Source organism: Sus scrofa, chromosome 6 (genome assembly GCF_000003025.6).
Source record: "Sus scrofa isolate TJ Tabasco breed Duroc chromosome 6, Sscrofa11.1, whole genome shotgun sequence".
Lineage (NCBI taxonomy): Eukaryota > Metazoa > Chordata > Mammalia > Artiodactyla > Suidae > Sus > Sus scrofa.
In genome coordinates this window covers 135,605,310-135,624,553 of record NC_010448.4, presented here as the reverse complement: position 1 = coordinate 135,624,553, position 19,244 = coordinate 135,605,310, and the positions used below count along the sequence as shown (strand labels likewise).

General features: G+C 39.3%; 1 protein-coding gene across 10 annotated transcripts in view; it reads right to left on the bottom strand.

Annotated features, from left to right (window-relative positions):
• The window catches only part of ZZZ3 (zinc finger ZZ-type containing 3), a 140,308-nt gene extending 121,466 nt beyond the window's left edge, over nt 1-18,842 (bottom strand). For 2 of the 10 annotated variants that reach the window (XM_021096456.1, XM_013996145.2), the window contains exon 1: nt 18,205-18,322. Coding sequence is in view for 1 of the 10 variants with exons in the window: in XM_013996152.2 (XP_013851606.1) it covers nt 18,205-18,590 (386 nt within the window). In the remaining 9 variants the exon portion in view is untranslated. The other 8 variants (XM_013996152.2, XM_005653415.3, XM_013996150.2 and 5 more) reach the window with 8 other exon arrangements.

The window sequence follows — 19,244 nt, the reverse complement described above, 5'->3', positions numbered from 1 at the left end:
TTAAGTATCTGGGAAAGTACAGCTTGTTTAAAATTTACATTCACTCCATAATGCATATAAAATACTAAAAAATAAAATCCAGGATAATTAATGTATAAATATAAGGAATGTAATTAAGTAGCAGTAGTAGTACTACTAACAGCTAACATTCAAAGAGCACTGTCCTAGTGCCCAACACTGTTCCAAGAACTTCACAGTATAAACTCATTAATTCAACAAATAATCACTGAGAATCTACCATGAACTAGGCCTTTTTCAAGCTAAGAATTAAATCAGTGAACAAAACATAATTTCAACCTCGTTGAATCTTATATTTTAACAAGAGACAGGTATGATAATTATTGCGAAGAAAAATAAAACACGGGAAAGCGAAAAGAAAAGGTGGTATTTTAGATGGTATAATGAGAGTCACACCAGTAAGCATCATTCACAGTGAAGTCTATGTAACTGATGTCCCTTGAAAACTCATCAGGGAAAATGTCTCCACACTAGCTGACATTTGAACCCAAAAAGCGAGAGAGCAAGTCATGTTAATATATGAGTATTAAAAGAAAACAAAAGTACAAAAAGTACTAGAGCCATTTTACCTGGAAAGGGTTTTTAAAGGGAGATTTAATCTGTTCAACTTTGATTACTATGTATTAGTAGTAATCAGTGTCATCCCTCACCCAACCCAGAAAAATTAAAATACTCTTTTTTTGTGGGAGGGGCACACCTGCAGAATATGGAAGTTCCCAGCCTAGGGATCCAATCAGACTGGCCTACGCCACAGCCACAGCAACGTGGGATCCAAGCCACATCTACAACCTACACCACAGTTCATGGCATCGCCAAATCCTTAACACACTGAGCAGGGTCAGGGATTGAACCTGCATCCTCAGAGATACTAGGAGGATTTGTTTCTGCTGAGCCATGACGGGAACTGCCCAAAATATTCTAATCTATATGAAACTTGCTATATTTATTAACAGAATATTAAAATGTAAAAGTTCAGAGTTCCTGTCGTGGCACAGTGGTTAACGAATCCGACTAGGAACCATTAGGTTGCGGGTTCGATCCCTGGCCCTGCTCAGTGGGTTAAGGATCTGGCATTGCCATGAGCTGTGGTGTAGGTTGCAGATGAGGCTCGGATCCTGCGTTGCTGTGGCTCTGGTGTAGGCCAGCAGCTACAGCTCCGGTTGGACCCCTAGCCTGGGAATCTCCACATGCCGCGGGAACAGCCCTAGAAAATCCAAAAAAGACCAAAAAAAAAATAAAATAAAATAAAATGTAAAAGTTGAACTTCAAGATATTTTTTTGTTAACTACTCAATATTATTTTACCAAAACTTGTAAATGGTCTCTACATCTAAAAGCAGCCACAGTAATCAAGAAACACTGATGTTTCACTGCTCTAAGTAATTAATTAGAACTAGAAATTTATTTATTCATTAGAACCTAAACTTACTTAATGAAATTAGATGCTCTTTACCATATAACAACCATGGAACAATTTCCTCTTTAAACTGTCTCCTTACCAGTATGAAAATCATTCTCCCAGATAGAAGTAAAACAGGATTTGAGTAGTTGTCATTATTTAATATAATCTTCCCAATCAATGGGCCTCTTTCTTCCTTACTGATCTTGTGCTAAAGCCCTTCTTGTCTCAAGCATTTTTAGGCTTTCTTTTTTTTTTTTTTTTTTTTTTTTTCTGCCTTTTAGGACCACACCCGCAGCATATGGAGGTTCCCAGGCTAGGAGTCGAATAGGAGCTACAGCTGCCAGCCTATGCCACAGCCACAGCAATGCCAGATCCAAGCCAAGTCTGCAACCTACACCACAGCTCACAGCAACACTGGATCCTCAACCCACTGTGCAAGGCCAGGGATCAAACCCGCAACCTCACAGTTCCTAGTCAGATTTGTTTCCACTGCACCATGACAGGAAATCCCAGCACTTTTTGCAAACTTTAACTCATTCAGAGCTCTAGCCTCCCCACATTCTTAATGACACCAGATTTTCTGTATTAACCATCAGTTATTCACCATTAGTAAATGTGGGTATCCTTGATATGTTTTCTTTTGAAGTTTATTAGAAATTACTTAGGTGGAAATTACAGTATTTTCTCTAGTTGCCTCATAATTTTTCTACCATCTGTGGAAATTTCTTCATACTTTTAATAACTTTTTCTTTTTAATGGCTGCATCCATGGCATTCCCAGGCCAGGAACTGAATCTGAGCCACAGGTGCAACCTACTCCACAGCTGCAGCCAACACCAGATCCTTTAAACCACTGTGCCAGGCTAGGGATTGAACTCACACCTGCACAGCAACCTCAGCCACTGCAGTCGGATTCTTAATCCACTACACCACAGCATAACTCCAAAATGTTTCATTTTTAAATGCCTTCTATCAATATTGATTGATAATACCATCTGTGGTCATTACCAATCTTTTTTTAAATTTTTTTTCTTTTTAAGGCCGCACCTATGGCATATGGAAGTTTCCAGTCTAGGGGACCAATCAGAGCTACAGCTGCCAGCCTATGCCACAGCCACAGCAATGCCAAACCCCCAAACCACATCTGCAACCTACACAGCAGCCTGCAGCAACACCGGATCCTTTACCACTTAGCAAGGCCAGGAATGGAACCTATATCCTTATGGATACTAGTCAGGTTCTTAACCTAATGAGCCACAATAGGAACTCCTATCAATCTTTTTTCTGAATTTTCTGAAACCCACTTTTTTGTGAATTCCTCTAATAACATAAAATCCAATGTGACACAGTCACTAATTTTTGATTCCCATTATTTCCATTTTCATCTAGGAGACAAAGAATAGTGCTTTGGAAAAAGCATGAGGAGCTTGGAAGTCTGACAGATATTTGTCACTTAGCAGTTTTGTGTTACAAACTTCTCTGTGCCACAATTTTGGCATCAACGAAATAACAAATAGTATTTACTGAGCACCTATTTTATATCAAGTACATTACAGACTCTACATAAGTAGAAAGTACTATATCATTTATATTGAGGAAAACTAGGGCTTCATATAAGCAACTTGCTTCAAAAGTTACAGAGCTCGAGTGCTAGAGCGAGAATTTAAATCCAGATCTGATTCCAAACCCATGTTCACAAAGGAGAGACCATAAAATGGGCCCACATGCCCAAAACAAATGTTCAGTAATGATTAACCCCATTTGTCCCTCTCTGCTCTTCCTTGCTGGTCAGAATCAATTTCATACTAGCAATTCTCACCAACATTCAGAAGATTAACCTCTCAGCAAATAATTTATCAAAAAGCTCTAATAAGCTTTATTATTAATGTATTTTTAATTAATCTACTTAGTAAAAAGTAAAAACTCTTATCACATTATGCCGAACATAATTTTCAGGGATTTTTGTGTTAAAGGAGCCTTACATGCAATCATAAAAGCCCAGGGTTAGAGACATTAAAAGTCTAGCAAAAAATAAAAAAATAAAAACAAAGTAGCTGAACTACTTTATTCAGCATAATGTATTACTCAACCTCAAAATTCTTAAAACATACCATGTAGAGAAAAAGCTTCTTTAAAAAAAGAACTATCAGAGTTCCCGTTGTCGTGCAGCAGTTAACGAACCTGACTAGGAACCCATGATATGGGTTCAATTCCTGGCCTCACTCAGTGCGCTAAGGATCCGCCATTGCCATGAGCTGTGGTGTAGGTCACAGGCACAGCTCAGATCCAGCGTTGTTGTGGCTGTGGTTGAGGCCAGCAGCTGTAGCTCCAATTCAACCCCTAGCCTGGGACCTCCATATGCCACAGGTGTGGCCCTAAAAAAAGAGGGGGGGACCACCTATCATTCTTGAAAGGTATTCAGATCAATACAAATGCTAACTGTAATCTTCCAGAAAGCAAGCAACTTCACCCAACAGAGAACCCTGTATTTCTCAATATCATCAGAGAACTATTTCTCTTAATTATCTTTTCTTTCTCTTTTCCTCATTCCGTCTTCATACATGAGATTGTGAATAGCCAATTAAGTGAATGAAAGAATGTTTCTTAGGTCTAAACACTACCATTCACATCACTTTAAATCCTGCCAATCAAGTAAACTGATCTGAGCGAACAGAAATTAAACTAAAATACTAATTTTTTTTCCATTTCTTACAAGTAGAAAAAAAAAAAAAAAAAAAGCTCATGGATTAAGACTTATAGGTAGGTTTTTACTACTAAATTGTAGTATGGTATTACATTGAAGGACTTCTAAAATGCACCAGCTGAACTTTTTTAAAAATAAGCTGAAGGTGAGTGACAAAAAAAAGCAAAAGAAATCTCTTTTGGATTGATGGAAATGTTCTTAAAACTGGACTGTGGGAATGGCTGCACAACACCGTAAATTTACTAAAAATCACTGCATTGTACATTTTTTTTTAGATATGACCCAGAACCCCTCTCAAAATAACCTCCTAGGAGTTGTCATCATGGCTCAGTGGTTAACGAATCCAACTAGGAACCATGAGGTTTCGGGTTCGGTCCCTGGCCTAAATCCAGTGGGTTAAGGATTCGGTATTGCCATGAGCTGTGGTGTAAGTCACAGAAGTGGCTCAGATCCCACGTTGCTGTGGCTGTGGCGTAGGCTGGTGGCTACAGCTCCGACTGGACCCCTAGCCTGGGAACCTCCATATGCTGCAGGTGTGGCCCTAAAAAGACAAAGGACAAAAAATAATAATAATAATAAATAAATAAATAAATAACCTCCTAAAATAACCAAAATAATGTGACCAGAATGATCCTTTCTTATATTACTACAATGAAATTAACATCATCGTTTAGATTTATTATTCTGCAAATAGGCACGCTTACTTGAACTGAACCCCAAGTATAGTTTCAGCACATTGAGGCCTCTAGGTACTGAACTACAACTGTGGTCCTCTTTAATAAACAAATACAATTCTTGAATATATGACACTGACTTATTACTGTGCAAAATTTTTAATGAAACACTAACCAGTAAGAGCTGCCTACTAAAAATGCACACAAAACAAAATAAGGGAACAAAGAATATGGGTAAGTAACACACCTTGATGAATAAACTTAAGAAATTTCTTTTTTTTTTTTTTTTTTTTTGGTTTTTAGAGCTGCCCACAGCATATGGGAATTCCCAGGGTAGGGGTCAAATCAGAGCTGCAGCTGCTGGCCTACACCACAGCCACACCCACATGGGATCCAAGCCACATTTGCAACCAACATGACAGCTCACAGCAACACCAGATCCTTAACACACTGAGCAAGGCCAGGTTTGGTACTGCTGAACCACAACAGGAACTCCTAAGTGATTTCTATTTTTAAAAACCCAAATAGTTAGGCATTCCCGCTATGCTGCATTAGGATCAGTGGCATCTCTGCAACACCAGAACACAGGTTCTACCCTAGCTCAACACAGTGGGTTAAAGAAACCAGCGTTTCTGCAGCTGCCTCATAGGTCCACATCTGATCCCTGGCCCAAGAACTCCAAGTGCTAAGGGGTAACCCAAAAAAAGGAAGAAAAAAGAAAATTTTTTTAAAAAAACTATTCAAATCACAGCTACTTCCAGTTCTGTTTTTTGTGTATAAAACACAATATTTTAGCAAAAACAGTCCTTGAATATAAGCCCTATAAGAAAACTAAAATGCCACTGTAAAACGTGATACAAAAAATTCACTAAAGAATCCCCACTGTGACACAGGGGGTTAAGGATCCAGTGCTGGCTCTGTCAGCGTGGATTTGAGCCCTGGCTCACAAACTTCCAACTACAGTTGGCGCAGGCATTAAAAAAAAAAAAAAAAAAAAAAAATTCATTAAACTCCGTATGATGGAGCTGCAACAAGGCAGGTACATAATAATATATGCACATGAAGGGTCCTTATGATAGGACCTCAGACTCCAAAAGTACAGTCGGAATGCTAAAGTTCATATCCCACATCCTGCTTTAATGCCTATGTGACACTGCACAAGATACTTAACCTCTCTGCTTCAACTTGCACGTTTGCAGAATGAGAATAAAAGCAAACATCTTTATAAGGCTGTTGTGCGGAGTAAATGATGATAAAGCATTTACATGTATCTAGCATATAGCAAATGTTCAATAATTTTAACTATTAGTATTACTTTCATAACAGTAATAAAAATCATCTAGAGCAGCCCTTCACAACGTTCAATATATATTCAAATTGCCTGAGAATCTGGTTAAAATGAAATTCTGTTATTCAGAAGGTCTGAGTGAGGCCTGAAATTTACTTCTAACAAGTTTTCAGACAGGTGCCAAGAAAGGACACTTTTGAGTTAAAGGATGATTCTCAAGCTTTGGCACACATCAGAATCACTAAGAGGGCTGGTTTAAAACAGATTTCTAGGTTACACTCCAGAGTCTGAAATAATTTGCATTTTTAACGGATTCCCAAGTGACGTTCCCAGGACCATATTTGGAAAAATAAGGCTCAAAAGGAGTTCCCGTCATGGCTCAGTGGTTAACGAATCGGACTAGGAACTGTGAGGTTTTGGGTTCGATCCCTGGCCTTGCTCAGTGGGTTAAGGATCCAGTGTTGCTGTGAGCTATGGTGTAAGTCGCAGACTCGGCTTGGATCCCGTGTTGCTGTGGCCCTGGTGTAGGGCTACAGCTCTGTTTAGACCCCTAGCCTGGGAACCTCTATATGCTGAGGAGTGGCCCAAGAAATGGCAAAAAGACAAAAAAAAAAAAAAAAGAAAGAAATAAGGCTCAAAGGTTCTCAGCTACAATGTATATCAGAATCACCTGTGAGAGGTTTTTATGTGTTTTTAAGTGTAGGTGACCTCACCATACCCTAGTATGGGTTCTCAAAGTGCAATTTCCTATCTATTAAATCTGACACATGGGGCCTAGCCATGCGTTGTTTTTAAAAAATAAAAACAAGCAAAATTCCAGGTGATTATGATGTATGCTAAAGTTTGAGAACCACTGACTTAAGGTTTTATACAAGGAATCAAAATTTTCTTAGTGAAATTTTGCTGTCTACAGAAAGGAAAGTACCTATCCATAAAAGTGCCCTGCCTTAGGTCAAAGCCGGAAATGTCCTGACTCATTAACCAAGTAAGAACAGCATTTATTCAAATTTAGCGGTAATTCTATAATCTACACAAAAGCCATTTACTCCCTCCTTCACTCTTCATGAGATATGCTGCTATAACATGACATCTAAAGTCAAATTTTAAAAATCTCCAGGTTAAAAGAAAGTTTTTCAGAAATTAGTCTAAATTTTTGCATAACACTTTCCACAAAGGTAAATGAAAGTCCACCAAATTAAAGACCACTACAGAGTTCCTGTTGTGACTCAGTGCGTTTATGATCCCAACTAGTATTCAGGAGGATGCGGGTTTGATCCCTGGCTCACTCAGTGGGTTAAGGATCTGGCATTGCCATGAGCTCTGGTGTAGGTCACAGACACAACTTGGATCTGGCACTGCTGTGGCTGTGGTGCAGGGCAGCAGCTGCAGCTCCAATTCAACCCCTAGCCTGGGAACTTTCTTTCATATGCCGAAGGTGCAGCCATAAAAAGCAAAAAAAAAAAAAAAAAAAAAAAAGGCCACTAGGTACAAAACATATTACTCAAATTATTCTTGAACAGCTACAGGTCATTTAAAATATTCTGGTGCTGACAAAAACCAAAATATGTTCATAAAGGAAATTAAATTTATCTTCTAGGCTAACTGTGGTACTTACGTGAAAGAAAAATTATGTACAGTAATAAATCTTTCCTACACCTTTCTTTAAATTAAGAAAGTGGGAGTTCCCGTCGTGGCGCAGTGGTTAACGAATCCGACTAGGAACCATGAGGTTGCGGGTTCGGTCCCTGCCCTTGCTCAGTGGGTTAAGGATCCGGCGTTGCCGTGAGCTGTGGTGTAGATTGCAGACGTGGCTCGGATCCCGCGTTGCTGTGGCTCTGGCATAGGCCGGTGGCTACAGCTCCGATTCGACCCCTAGCCTGGGAACCTCCATATGCCGTGGGAGCGGCCCAAGAAATAGCAACAACAACAACAACAGACAAAAAGACAAAAAAAAAAAAATTAAATTAAAAAAAAAATAAATTAGGAAAGTGAATTGGAGGGGTAGAAAAGAAAGGCCAAAGGGAGAATTTCTCATTAAGAACGTTACACTTAGACTCGAAGCCAGCCTGAAAGGGGATGCTAAGTATTGCTCTCAGTTTTTTAGTAGCCTATAATTAGATTTGTAATCTGCACACAATGTTATATTGTTCATAAATACAAAATAAATATTTTTAAAGTAAAATGACTTAACCTAGGACTTTTTATGAGAGGGGAAGCAAGAGAAGGGGTGGGTACTCATAACATTCTTTGAAATAATAGAGGATACCACAGGGTAGCTGTCATAAAAATGAGAATGGGAATCACTGCTTGCAAGGAATTCAAAGAATGAAAAGTAAGCTGCCAAGTCATAAGATAAAAGTCCAAAAAGCCATTAGCTGGTCTGGAATGCTGTACCAAAGTTTTCAAAACAAAATTTTTACGTGGGAAGAAAAGAAAAAAAGCTGAGGTACTCTTGTAGGCCACCAATGACAGAAACTAAAAGTATCCTGTTTACCCAAATAACATTAAAACACAAACAGGGTCTACCACACAATCCGAAAGCAAAGAAAGCTTTTCTTTAACTTCCCCATCTAAGTGTTCCTGAAAACTATGAACACCATGAGAACAATGTCTAAGTCAAAGGGCTGAGATGGCTAGGTATAAACTAGATTGAGTTCTAGGATTTCTCACATTACTTGTATCAAAACAGGATAAAATGCAATAATGTTTATAAAGGAAGTTAAAGTTCAAAACTAGAAAACATTATAATACTAGACATCAAAGTAGTGGTTTGCCATGGGCGTGGGGAGTTACCGATCAGAATACAGCACAAGATACTGTCCAGGGTTTTGATAATGTTCTGTATCTCAATAATGATTACACAGGTGTGTTCACATTGTGAAAAGCCACTGAACTGTACACTTAGGTGAACTTTCTATGTGTATAATCGTATTTACTTTTTTTTTAAAAGCAGGGAGGGGTAAAAAAGGAAATTTCTCCCTCTGGAAATGAAACATATTACTGCAAAAACAACATCAAAAATTGACGTTCAGTGGAGACAGTTCAAATTAAGAATTACAGGTTTGGCATGGAGAACAGACTTGTGGTTGCCAAGGGGTTGTGGGGGGGTGGGATGGACTAGGAGTTTGGGGTTAGTAGATGCAAACTATTACATTTAGAATGGATAAAAAACAAGGTCCTACTGCAGAGCGCAGGGAACTATATGCATCTCTGGGGATAGACCATGATGGGAGACAATATAAGAAAGGGAATATAAATACATACACACATATGTATGCCTGGGTCACTTTGCTGTACAGCAGAAATTGGCACAACATTGTAAGTCACCCATAAATTTTTTAAAAAGCAGTACTTTTTAACAAATAGATATAAATTTAGGAGTTCCTGGCGTGGCTAAGTGGAAACGAATCTGACTACTATCCATGAGGATGAAGGTTCGATCCCTGGCCTCACTCAGTGGGTTAAGGATCCGATGTTGCTGTGAGCTGTGGTTTAGGTAGCAGATGCAGCTTAGATCCCACGGTGCTGTGGCTGTGGTGTAGCCCAGCAGCTACAGCTGATTCAACCGCTAGCCCAGAAACTTCCATATGCCATGGGTGCAGCCCTAAGAAGACAAAAAAAAAAAAAAAAAAAGGAAGAAAAAAAAAGAAACAAAGAACAGATATAAATTTAAAGTTAAAAAAAAAAGAGGGGGAGTTCCCGTCCTGGCACAGTGGTTAACGAATCTGACTAGGAACCATGAGGTTTCGGGTTCGGTCCCTGCCCTTGCTCAGTGGGTTAACAAGCCAGCGTTGCTGTGAGCTGCGGTGTAGGGCGCAGACGCGGCTTGGATCTGGCTTTGCTCTGGCTGTGGTGTAGGCCAGCGGCTACAGCTCCGATTGGACCCCTAGCCTGGGAACCTCCATAAGCCGCAAGTGCGGCCCAAAGAAATAGCAAAAAGACAAAAAAAAAAAAAAGAGGAGTTCCCATCGTGGCACAGTGGTTGGCGAATCCGACTAGGAACCATGAGGTTGCAGGTTCGATCCCTGCCCTTGCTCAGTGGGTTAACGATCCAGCATTGCCATGAGCTGTGGTGTAGGTCACAGACGCGGCTTGGATCTGGCTTTGCTGTGGCTGTGGTGTAGGCCGGCGACTACAGCTCCGATTCGACCCCTAGCCTGGGAACCTCCATATGCCGCGGAAGCAGCCCAAGAAATAGCAAAAAGACAAAAAAAAAAAAAAAAAAAAAAAAAGAATTACAGGTTTGGGGTGGGGAGAAGAGAGTTAATATAGAGAAGTATTACAAAGCTCCTCAAGGGCTATCAGTAGATAAATCACAGACACACACACACAACTTTTTCAGAAGGAAAAAATATTGGTACCTGCCTCTGTAACACAGCCATACTAAATTTCACTCCATTTATGAAACACATAAATTTGCTTCTAATGGGAAAGCATATATGAACTGCAGGATCTACTTTCCTTAAATGTCTGTCCATTTAAAAAAAAAAAAAAAACCAGTATCCAGTAAGGAGTTAATTAGAAACTGCTATTCCTGAACCACTTCAGTGCCATTTTGAAAAATCAATTCATCCCTATGGGGTGGCAGCATTCTGGTAGAAATAAAAGGTGTAAATTATGTTCCAAACCCTATAGATTTCCCCCCAATACAAGGCAGAAGGAAATTTCATCATACCAGGTTCTTTTCCTGCAATTCTCTTTGCAATCCTCAAGCACAGAGGACACATTTCCAAATACTATGTTTTCACAAAGTTCATCTGATTTTTCTTCCTAGCATTAATGGAATCACAACAATCGTGCTGGTCAATATTTAATAAAACAGGTTTGGAACCATTAGTTTTAAAATCCAAGTATGTACAAATATCTCACTTTTTTAAAAAAAATTACTTTATTATCTTGAATAACTTCATAAAAGAAAAAAAAATACTTTCATAAACAGTAAGAACTTCATACATTTAAAAAGTTCTCCTTCACATGTATGCCTTCACTAATGCACACATGTTATTTCTTAGATTAGTCTTTTTTTCTTTCTTTCTTTCTTTTTTTTTTTTTTTTTTTTTGCTTTTTAGGGCTGCACCTACAGCATATGGAAGGTCCCCATCTCAGGGCTGAATTGGAGCTAGAGCTGCCTGCCTATGCCACAGCCACAGCAATGCTGGATCCAAGCTGCATCTGTGACCTACATCCCATGCCAGATCCTTAAACCACTGAGTGAGGCCGAGGATCAAACCCTCATCCTCAGGGATACTAGTCGGATTCTCAAGTTGCTGAGCCACAACAGGAACTCTGATTATTCATTATTTAATTACAGCAAATGCACCACATTGCCATGCCACTATTAACAACTGAAAAAGAAAAGTACTGTGATTCTGGAATTTGAATCCTAGAACTGATGAGTACTTTTTAATTAAACATATTAGAGGCATATGATGTCAATTTAATGAGGGAAACACCTTAAGCACACATCTTAACTTGTTGATCTTAGAAGTTTCTTTCTCTAATTCCACAATATCTATCAAAATAGTTTTTCTTTTACAGCCTCTATTACTGAACCCTTAAGTAGTTTCATATTTTGTCTTCTCAAGAAAGGACAAATTGTTCCACTTAATCCTACTGAATTCTGGTATATGAGAAAATATATTTGAAACTTTGGTTGAAAAGAAAAGGAATTATAAAACATTGTTTTGTATAAAACAAACTTTTATTATCCTCAAATTATAAAGTGCTTTGAAAAATTGATAAGAAAACAGAACAATAAAGAGACCAGAGCAAAAGATATTAAACATGTCATAAAAAAAAAATCTAAAAAACAGCACTTCTTTAAGATTGGGATTAAAAATAAACAATATAAAATATAAACATTTAAAATGTAAAAGTCAAACAGCAAAACAAAGAAAAAGTAAAACTATTTAATAAACAGACTTGAGACAATTACTGATTTGCAGGAAAACATTTAGATTTTCACTTCACACCAATGCCAGATGAGGTAAAATGTTAAATTTATTTAAAACTAAAATAAATAGTATTAAAATCAGTATTATTTATTTATTACATTTCTAGACAAGGAAAATTTCAGAAGATCAAGAATAAAGCAAAATTAGGGCAACAGTTAGATTATAATTTTAGAATCTATCTTAAAAACTCACAAAAGAAATACATTTATTAAGCATAAATATAGTAGTAACCTAAGAAAGTATGACTTACCCAATACATTTTTATAAACGATACTTAATGTTGAAGTATAGAGCAAAAGCCACTCCAATGTGAATGTAAATTGATCTTTTTGACAAATACTGTAACACTGTGTTTTAAGAGCCTTTAAAATGTACCTAAAAATTGTATCTGCAATATACTAGAAGATAAAACTATATACAGGAAACATATATAAATATTCTTCGCATCGTTTATATATGCAAAAAATTATAACAGGAGAATGATACAGCTACACATGAAACACCATTTATAATGATTGTTATGAAGACTCACTGTGAGACTGGGAAAATGTTACCTAACATTAGGTTAAAAACAGGACATGAAATTAAATATATGTCTTAACCACAAACATGTAAAAGATATATTTTTAAACAAGGGAAGAAATACATCAAAATTTTAGTATGGTTATACGAACTCCCAAGATTTTAAATCCTCGAATCAGCTAACAAATCATTAAAACACACATAAACACAAACTTAATACCTAAATCAAGTACTACATACCATCAAACTAATACTGAAGGGAGCAGAAGGCTTAAATCAATACATTAAGAGAGACTGAAAAAGCAAGTAAAGCAACAAAGAAAATTTACTACAAAAGAAACATGTCTCACCTCAGGACAATCAGCTGTGCTAATAAGGATGGAGACATAATAATATCAGTGTTCAAAACTATACAAATGATTCACACAGGTCATTTACTCATTTTAATTATCTGCTCTGAAAATTCCTTCATCAACAAATGTGCTAATCTTTAGTCAACTGGTTAATTATTACAGATATCAAATATTAAATGTAAGAGAAAGGTATTCCCTTGAAATATTACATAAAGAAATAGATAAAAGCAATAAAATAAAACAAAGAAAATCTCATACACAACAGCACTGATTTGGGGGGGGTATCAGATGAGTTCTGTAAGTAAATTTTCTAGAAAACTGAAATAAATTAAAGTTTTAATATATTTACTCTTTTCTTCTAAAAATTCACCAATTTCTTCCTTAAATACAGGACACAGACTAAAAGTTTATGATTAAAGTCATCATTGTGAGACACCACATACCATACACTAGAACACTGTGATTCTCTCAGAAGTTAATTGATTACAGGACTGTATGTCTCCATGTAATGATCTTAAACACTATTCTATAGTTCCACATACTTTTCAATAGCTCTTCTTGAAGAACCTTGAAATAAGATGACTTTTCAGCTATCAGTGTACCTAACTCTAATGGCCAACTTTGCAAATTGTAATCTGTGGGCTAAAAAATCAGATAACAACCCTGTTGGCACTGCAGAATTTTAAGTTATTTACCTCAATTAGTAGGTTCTGAATAAAACTTAAGAGTATGTGGTTAGTTATTTTGAAGCCTCAGGAAGGATCTCTGCTGTTTCAAATGGCTGAAATCACTACCACTCAAAAATTACTGACTGTAACTTATATATAAACTGGAGTTCCCAAAGAATAGTAATAATAATAATAATAATACCTGAATAGTTTGATAAGTCTCCTCAGGCAAAGTCACTCAACTCACTTGTCTCTGACCAGAGAAAAGTATCTACATAAATGAGAGAGAACAACTGAAAAGAAAAAGAAGTGAAAAGGACAAATTCGAGTGAAATAGCAAACTCCATACTGCGGTGGTTTTAGAAGTCTTAGGATTTTAGGATATATTTAATGAGACTGGAGGTTTTTTGTTTTCCTTTATTTTGGCCATGCCGCTGGCATGTGGAAGTTCTCAGGCTAGGGATCAACTCGCACCACAGATGTAACCTAAGTTACTGCAGTGATACCAATTCCTTAACCTACTGACCACCAGGGAACTCTCTTGATGGTATTTTTTAAAGTATAATTACAGCAGTTAACAGAGTATTACCTATGGAAATATGCACCACATATACATTAAAGAGTACTTTAAAAAGCAGAAAACTTCCAGCAAATAGTCCTTGTACTTAAATTGAGGCTAAATTTTCATATGAATTGGCAGATTGTTTAAAAAGCCACCCCTTGCTGTGGCTCTGGTAGGCCGGCCGCTACAGCTCTGATTGGACCCTTAGCCTGGGAACCTCCATATGCCGTGGGAGCGGCCCTACAAAAGGCAAAAAGACCAAAAAAAAAAAAAAAAAAAGCATCTACAACACACTTTCACTGATATTCCTGATCAAGTGATTTACTGTCATCTGTTTTGGTCACTGGCTCAAGAGGAGGCAGGAAATAAAATGTATATTCTTCATATAATTAATATGTAGCACAGGTATTATACTATATAGTTTACCAAGTTACAGGCCTATGGAAATTAGCATTGTGCCTGTTCTAAAGAAAAAAAATCCAGGAGTTCCTATGTGGCTCAGCAGGTTAAGGATTCAGCTTTGTCACTGCAGGGGCTCCGGTTGTTGTCATGGCACAGGTTTGATCCCTGGCCCAGAAACTTTTGCATGCTGTGGATTCAGCCAAAAAGTAAAAAAAGAAAGAAAAAAACCCAGTGGGGACATTATCTCTGTTGTTAAAATCCTCTCATCACTGAAGCTCATTAGTTCTCATAAATCAGTTCTATGACAGTAAAAAATGAGAAAATGGAAAATAAAATCTCTTGGTTATTTAAGTTTTACTCAAGCAAAACTCAAAGCATGTAAGATGTAATTCTCGGATTTTCTCAGTATATTCTCAGTAAAATATCTAGACCCTGGCTATTTTAGTGTCTGTAAAGTGCTGTTAATCCCTAAAATCTACTAAAAACATTTTATAAAACAAAGTTGTAAGAGTAAGGAACATAAAGATGCACACACCAATTACCAAAGGCCCAATTTCTAAGCAAAACTTAGTAAACATCCTTGCAAAAGCCATTATACAACCATGATCTTCAAATCCTTTGTCATTTCACAAGTTCCTACTTCTTAAAAAGTGGTCAACAAAAGTTACTTAACAAGAGGGCTTTAATGAAGTAAAGAATTCACAAAGCTTCAATTAAACATTAACTTAAGTGCTAATTTTTCTATCTTTTTTTTTTTTGGACAGGTGATATCAAGCAATTTGGGGGGTGGACTGAAACCTGTTTTGAAAGAAAGAGGGAAAAATTGCCTCACATACTGATTCCAAATTCTGGTCAACTCAAGCTGCCCTCCCACCATCATGAGCTGCCTATTTTGGGACCATAGCTCCTTCAACTATAGCTCTGCAACTTCTTCAATTCCATTTCAGTATCAACCTATCCACTCCCATGTTTCCTTTTCCTCTTTCCCACATCACACCCCTCAACACTCACTTTTACGTCCCAACAATCCTACTTGAACTATTACAAGAGAAAACCACACTAAGAATGGGTACTTTTTTTATATGACAGGTCTAATAAACATTGCTGGTAGGTTTGAGGGAGAAAATACAAAAAGGAAATCACAAAATGCTGCTTAGAGTGGAGATATGCAGCAGTTATTAACTACTGATGTATCTACTACTCTCACTAAACTGCATGGTCAGAAATACTTAAGCTGATAACTTTTTAAACTTCTGGAAAACTCCTACACACACACTTGGGAACAGTTTAGAATTCATAAGCACCATAAAATATAAACATGACTATAAGTGTAAATACATAACACAAATATTAAACATAAAAAGATAAAGCTCAGAGTTCCCTTGTGCAGTGGATTAAGGATCCAGCATTGTCACTGCAGTGGCTCAGGTCAATGCTGTGGCGAGGATTCGATCCCTGGCCCGGGAACTTCTACATGCCACAGGAAAAGCAAAAAAAGAAAAGAAAAAAAAAAAAATATATATATATATATACACACACACACACATAAATAAACTCAAGTAATAAAACATTTATTTAAATTTTATTTCACCTGGACTTTATTTTTGAACAAAGCTGCCAGCTTACTAAAGCTCTAGGGCAAACATCACTATCACTCAAAACTACACCATCAAAAACCTGACCAAAAAAATTTTTTTAAAAGCATGTAATGTACGCATGAGTCAAAAAACAGGTACATTATCACTAAATAAACACAGAATTGAGTAGAAAATTTTTTACTGATTGCTAATGTTGTGATAGTGTATCTTAACACAACACCCCTCCATTTCCTCCCCTTCCATACATGGAAAAACAAATGCATGGAAAATATCTGGAATAATACACAGCTTACAGCTAAGAGTAGTTACAGAGATTTAAGACTGAGGAAGGCAACTCGATGGAATGATTCAGGAAGCATTTCATCCTATATTCTTCTTCGCACTAAGTGCAGGGACAACTAACACGTTTGTAGTTTATAAAATAAAAAAAAAAACCCATGAATGGATTACTTAATTATCAAATTAGTCTTGTAATTAACTTAGCAAAGTTTATATATAACTAAATATATCCAAATACTGCTCAAGAATACCAAAAAAAGTACAGAATAAATTCATTTTGATAAAACACTGGGGAAATGGAGAAAAAGTAATCTGTCAAATTCATTTAAGGAGAAATTGAACTCTACTTTGACATCAAAGTTTACGAAGAGAAGTTTGCTTTTAAATGGCTTAAAACATCCCATTACCTTAAATATGCAATCTAAAACATTCATCCTTGAACAACAAAGATGGCAACCGCATAACAGTACTTATCAAAATCTTATCGATAATTATGAGTTAACAGGCACGTACAAAAAATTAAAGAACGGTTTTATTCCGACGTCAGGTATTGTCATAGATATAAAGGATCCCTACAAATACTACCACAAGTTATCGTAAATACAAAGTAAATTAGAGTGAGGGAGAAGTTATCAAATGATCAAATAAATGTTTAGGAGTAAATGATGCCCAGAGAGAAGAAATGGAACGCGCTCTATCTTAGGCGTCAGAGAAGAGCCAGTGGAGAAAGGTACTGCGGCAGAAACAAGCGACAGAATGTTAACAGGTCTGGAATTCTTTAGAAAATGGCAACAAGGGGAAAAACTGACAAGATCGTCTGAAAGTAAGAGGAACGGTATCCAATGGAATCGTCACGTCTGTGCGAGCACTGCTCCAAACTTCCAGTGAGACGGGGGAGGAACGATCACTGAGCGGGGGAGAAGGAGCCCCGGCTGAGGGATGCATTCGCTTCTGCAGGTGGCGGAGCGCCCGCAGGGGGGTGGGGAGAATAGTGTCGCCTCAAATGGGTCAATACATTCCCTTCAGGACTAGAGGAAGCTGACACAGCATGTCTCCCGGCACCAAGAGGCACGTGCCCCGGCCCCTCCCTATCAACTTGCCTTGTAGAAAGAGTTGCGAGTCTCAAGCCCCCCGGAACCCAGGGCTCCGCCATCCAGGACAACTGCTCTGCCAACAAGGTCCCGCGAGAATCGGGAGATCTCGCGATACAAGCCCACAAGCATCTCGCGAGTTTGCGGCAGAACCAACATGGCGGTACAGAGAAACTAGTATTTCGGCATATAAAAAGTATTTCGTTAACGAAGAGAAGAATGAGTGTGACACAGAAAAAACAGAAAGTCTTTTCTGTCTTATATTTCTCTTCATAACCCCCTAGTAGAGATGAAAAGCGGCAAACAACCCTAAAACCTCAGACGACCACGATTACACTACAACAAACACAGCAGCCCTCTGCCTCAGCCAACCTCCCCAATATGTCACGTGGAGGCAGAGTCTCTGCGTGCCGGTCACGTGGACCGCTACTAAGCGAGCGCGCGCCCGTCGTCCGCCCCAGAGACTTCCCCGCCCCCCTTTTGCCCGCGCACACGTGCGCGCGCACCCCCGCCCCACGTGGGGGCTTCGCCGTCGCCGCCGCAGCCGCCGCCGCCGCTACCTCCAGCCCACCCCCTCCCTGCACTCGGTTCCAAATCCGGGTCCCAGAATCGGTTGTCCGGTGGTTCCCTCCTGCTCCGTTCTCCCTCCCCCATCTCTAGCCGCCACCACGTGCCCCGAGCGCCTGCTCACCTTTCGCGTGGGGCCAGGCACCTCGGGCCACTCGGGGAGGCGCCGCCGTCGTGGCTGCTCTCCGCCCCCGCCACGGCACTGGCTTGGGTGGCCGCCGCCGCAGGAAGCTCGACAGCGGCGCCGGGGCGCTTCCAGGTGGGTCCCCGCCTCCCGCTCCTGCTACTTCCCGCAGCACCAGCGGCTCCTTCCGGTCCCCTCCTTTCTCCTCCTCGCTGGGACAGGCGGGCGGTGGCGGCTGCTGGCGCGCTCACTACACCGCCTGCTGGTAACCGCAGCCGGTGCAGCGCCAGCGGGCCGGGTGGGCCGGGGGTGGCCGAGTTTCGCCCCCGCGGTTCGCCCGCGCCCCTCGGCAAAGGTTGGTCTAATGAGGGCAGGACACATTCCATCCCTTGCCTGTAGTCAGGGTACTACCGTTGGAGGAAAGTCTTCCCGGTAGCCCGGCCGTTGGTCCTCTTCATCCTGCCCTTTGTGGCCTCTTGAGAGATTTGTACACTCTCCCTCCCTTAGCAGTGTGGTCTCAGGTAGGAAAATATCTGTATGTACATTGAATATGCTCCTGCCTTCCTCCAGCCGCATAGAACCCTCGCACGCCTCTCTGGTTTTCTAGCTGTTCCTACAACACGCAGGCTCGATCCACTTCAGGACTTTGCGTTTGCTATAGCCTGCGCTAGAACACTTCCTCCAGATTTTTTTTTTTTTTTTTTTCTTTTTAGGGCCGCACCCGGGGCATATGGAGGTTCCCAGGCTAGGGGCCAAATCGGAGCTGCAACTGCCAGCCTACACCTCAGCTCACGGCAACTGCTGGATCCTTAACCCACTGACTGAGGCCAGGAATCAAACTCAAGACCTCATGGATCCTTGTCGGGTTGCTTATGCTGAGCCACGTGGTAGATGTTCCACAAGTATTTCAGTTCCCTTCTCAAAGGTGGACATCTGAAACTTCACAGACCAGCTCTATCCAAAAGAGCACACTTGCACCATCGCTCTTACTGTCTTTACTTGCTTATATGACAGTTATCACTTACAGACATTTGTCCACC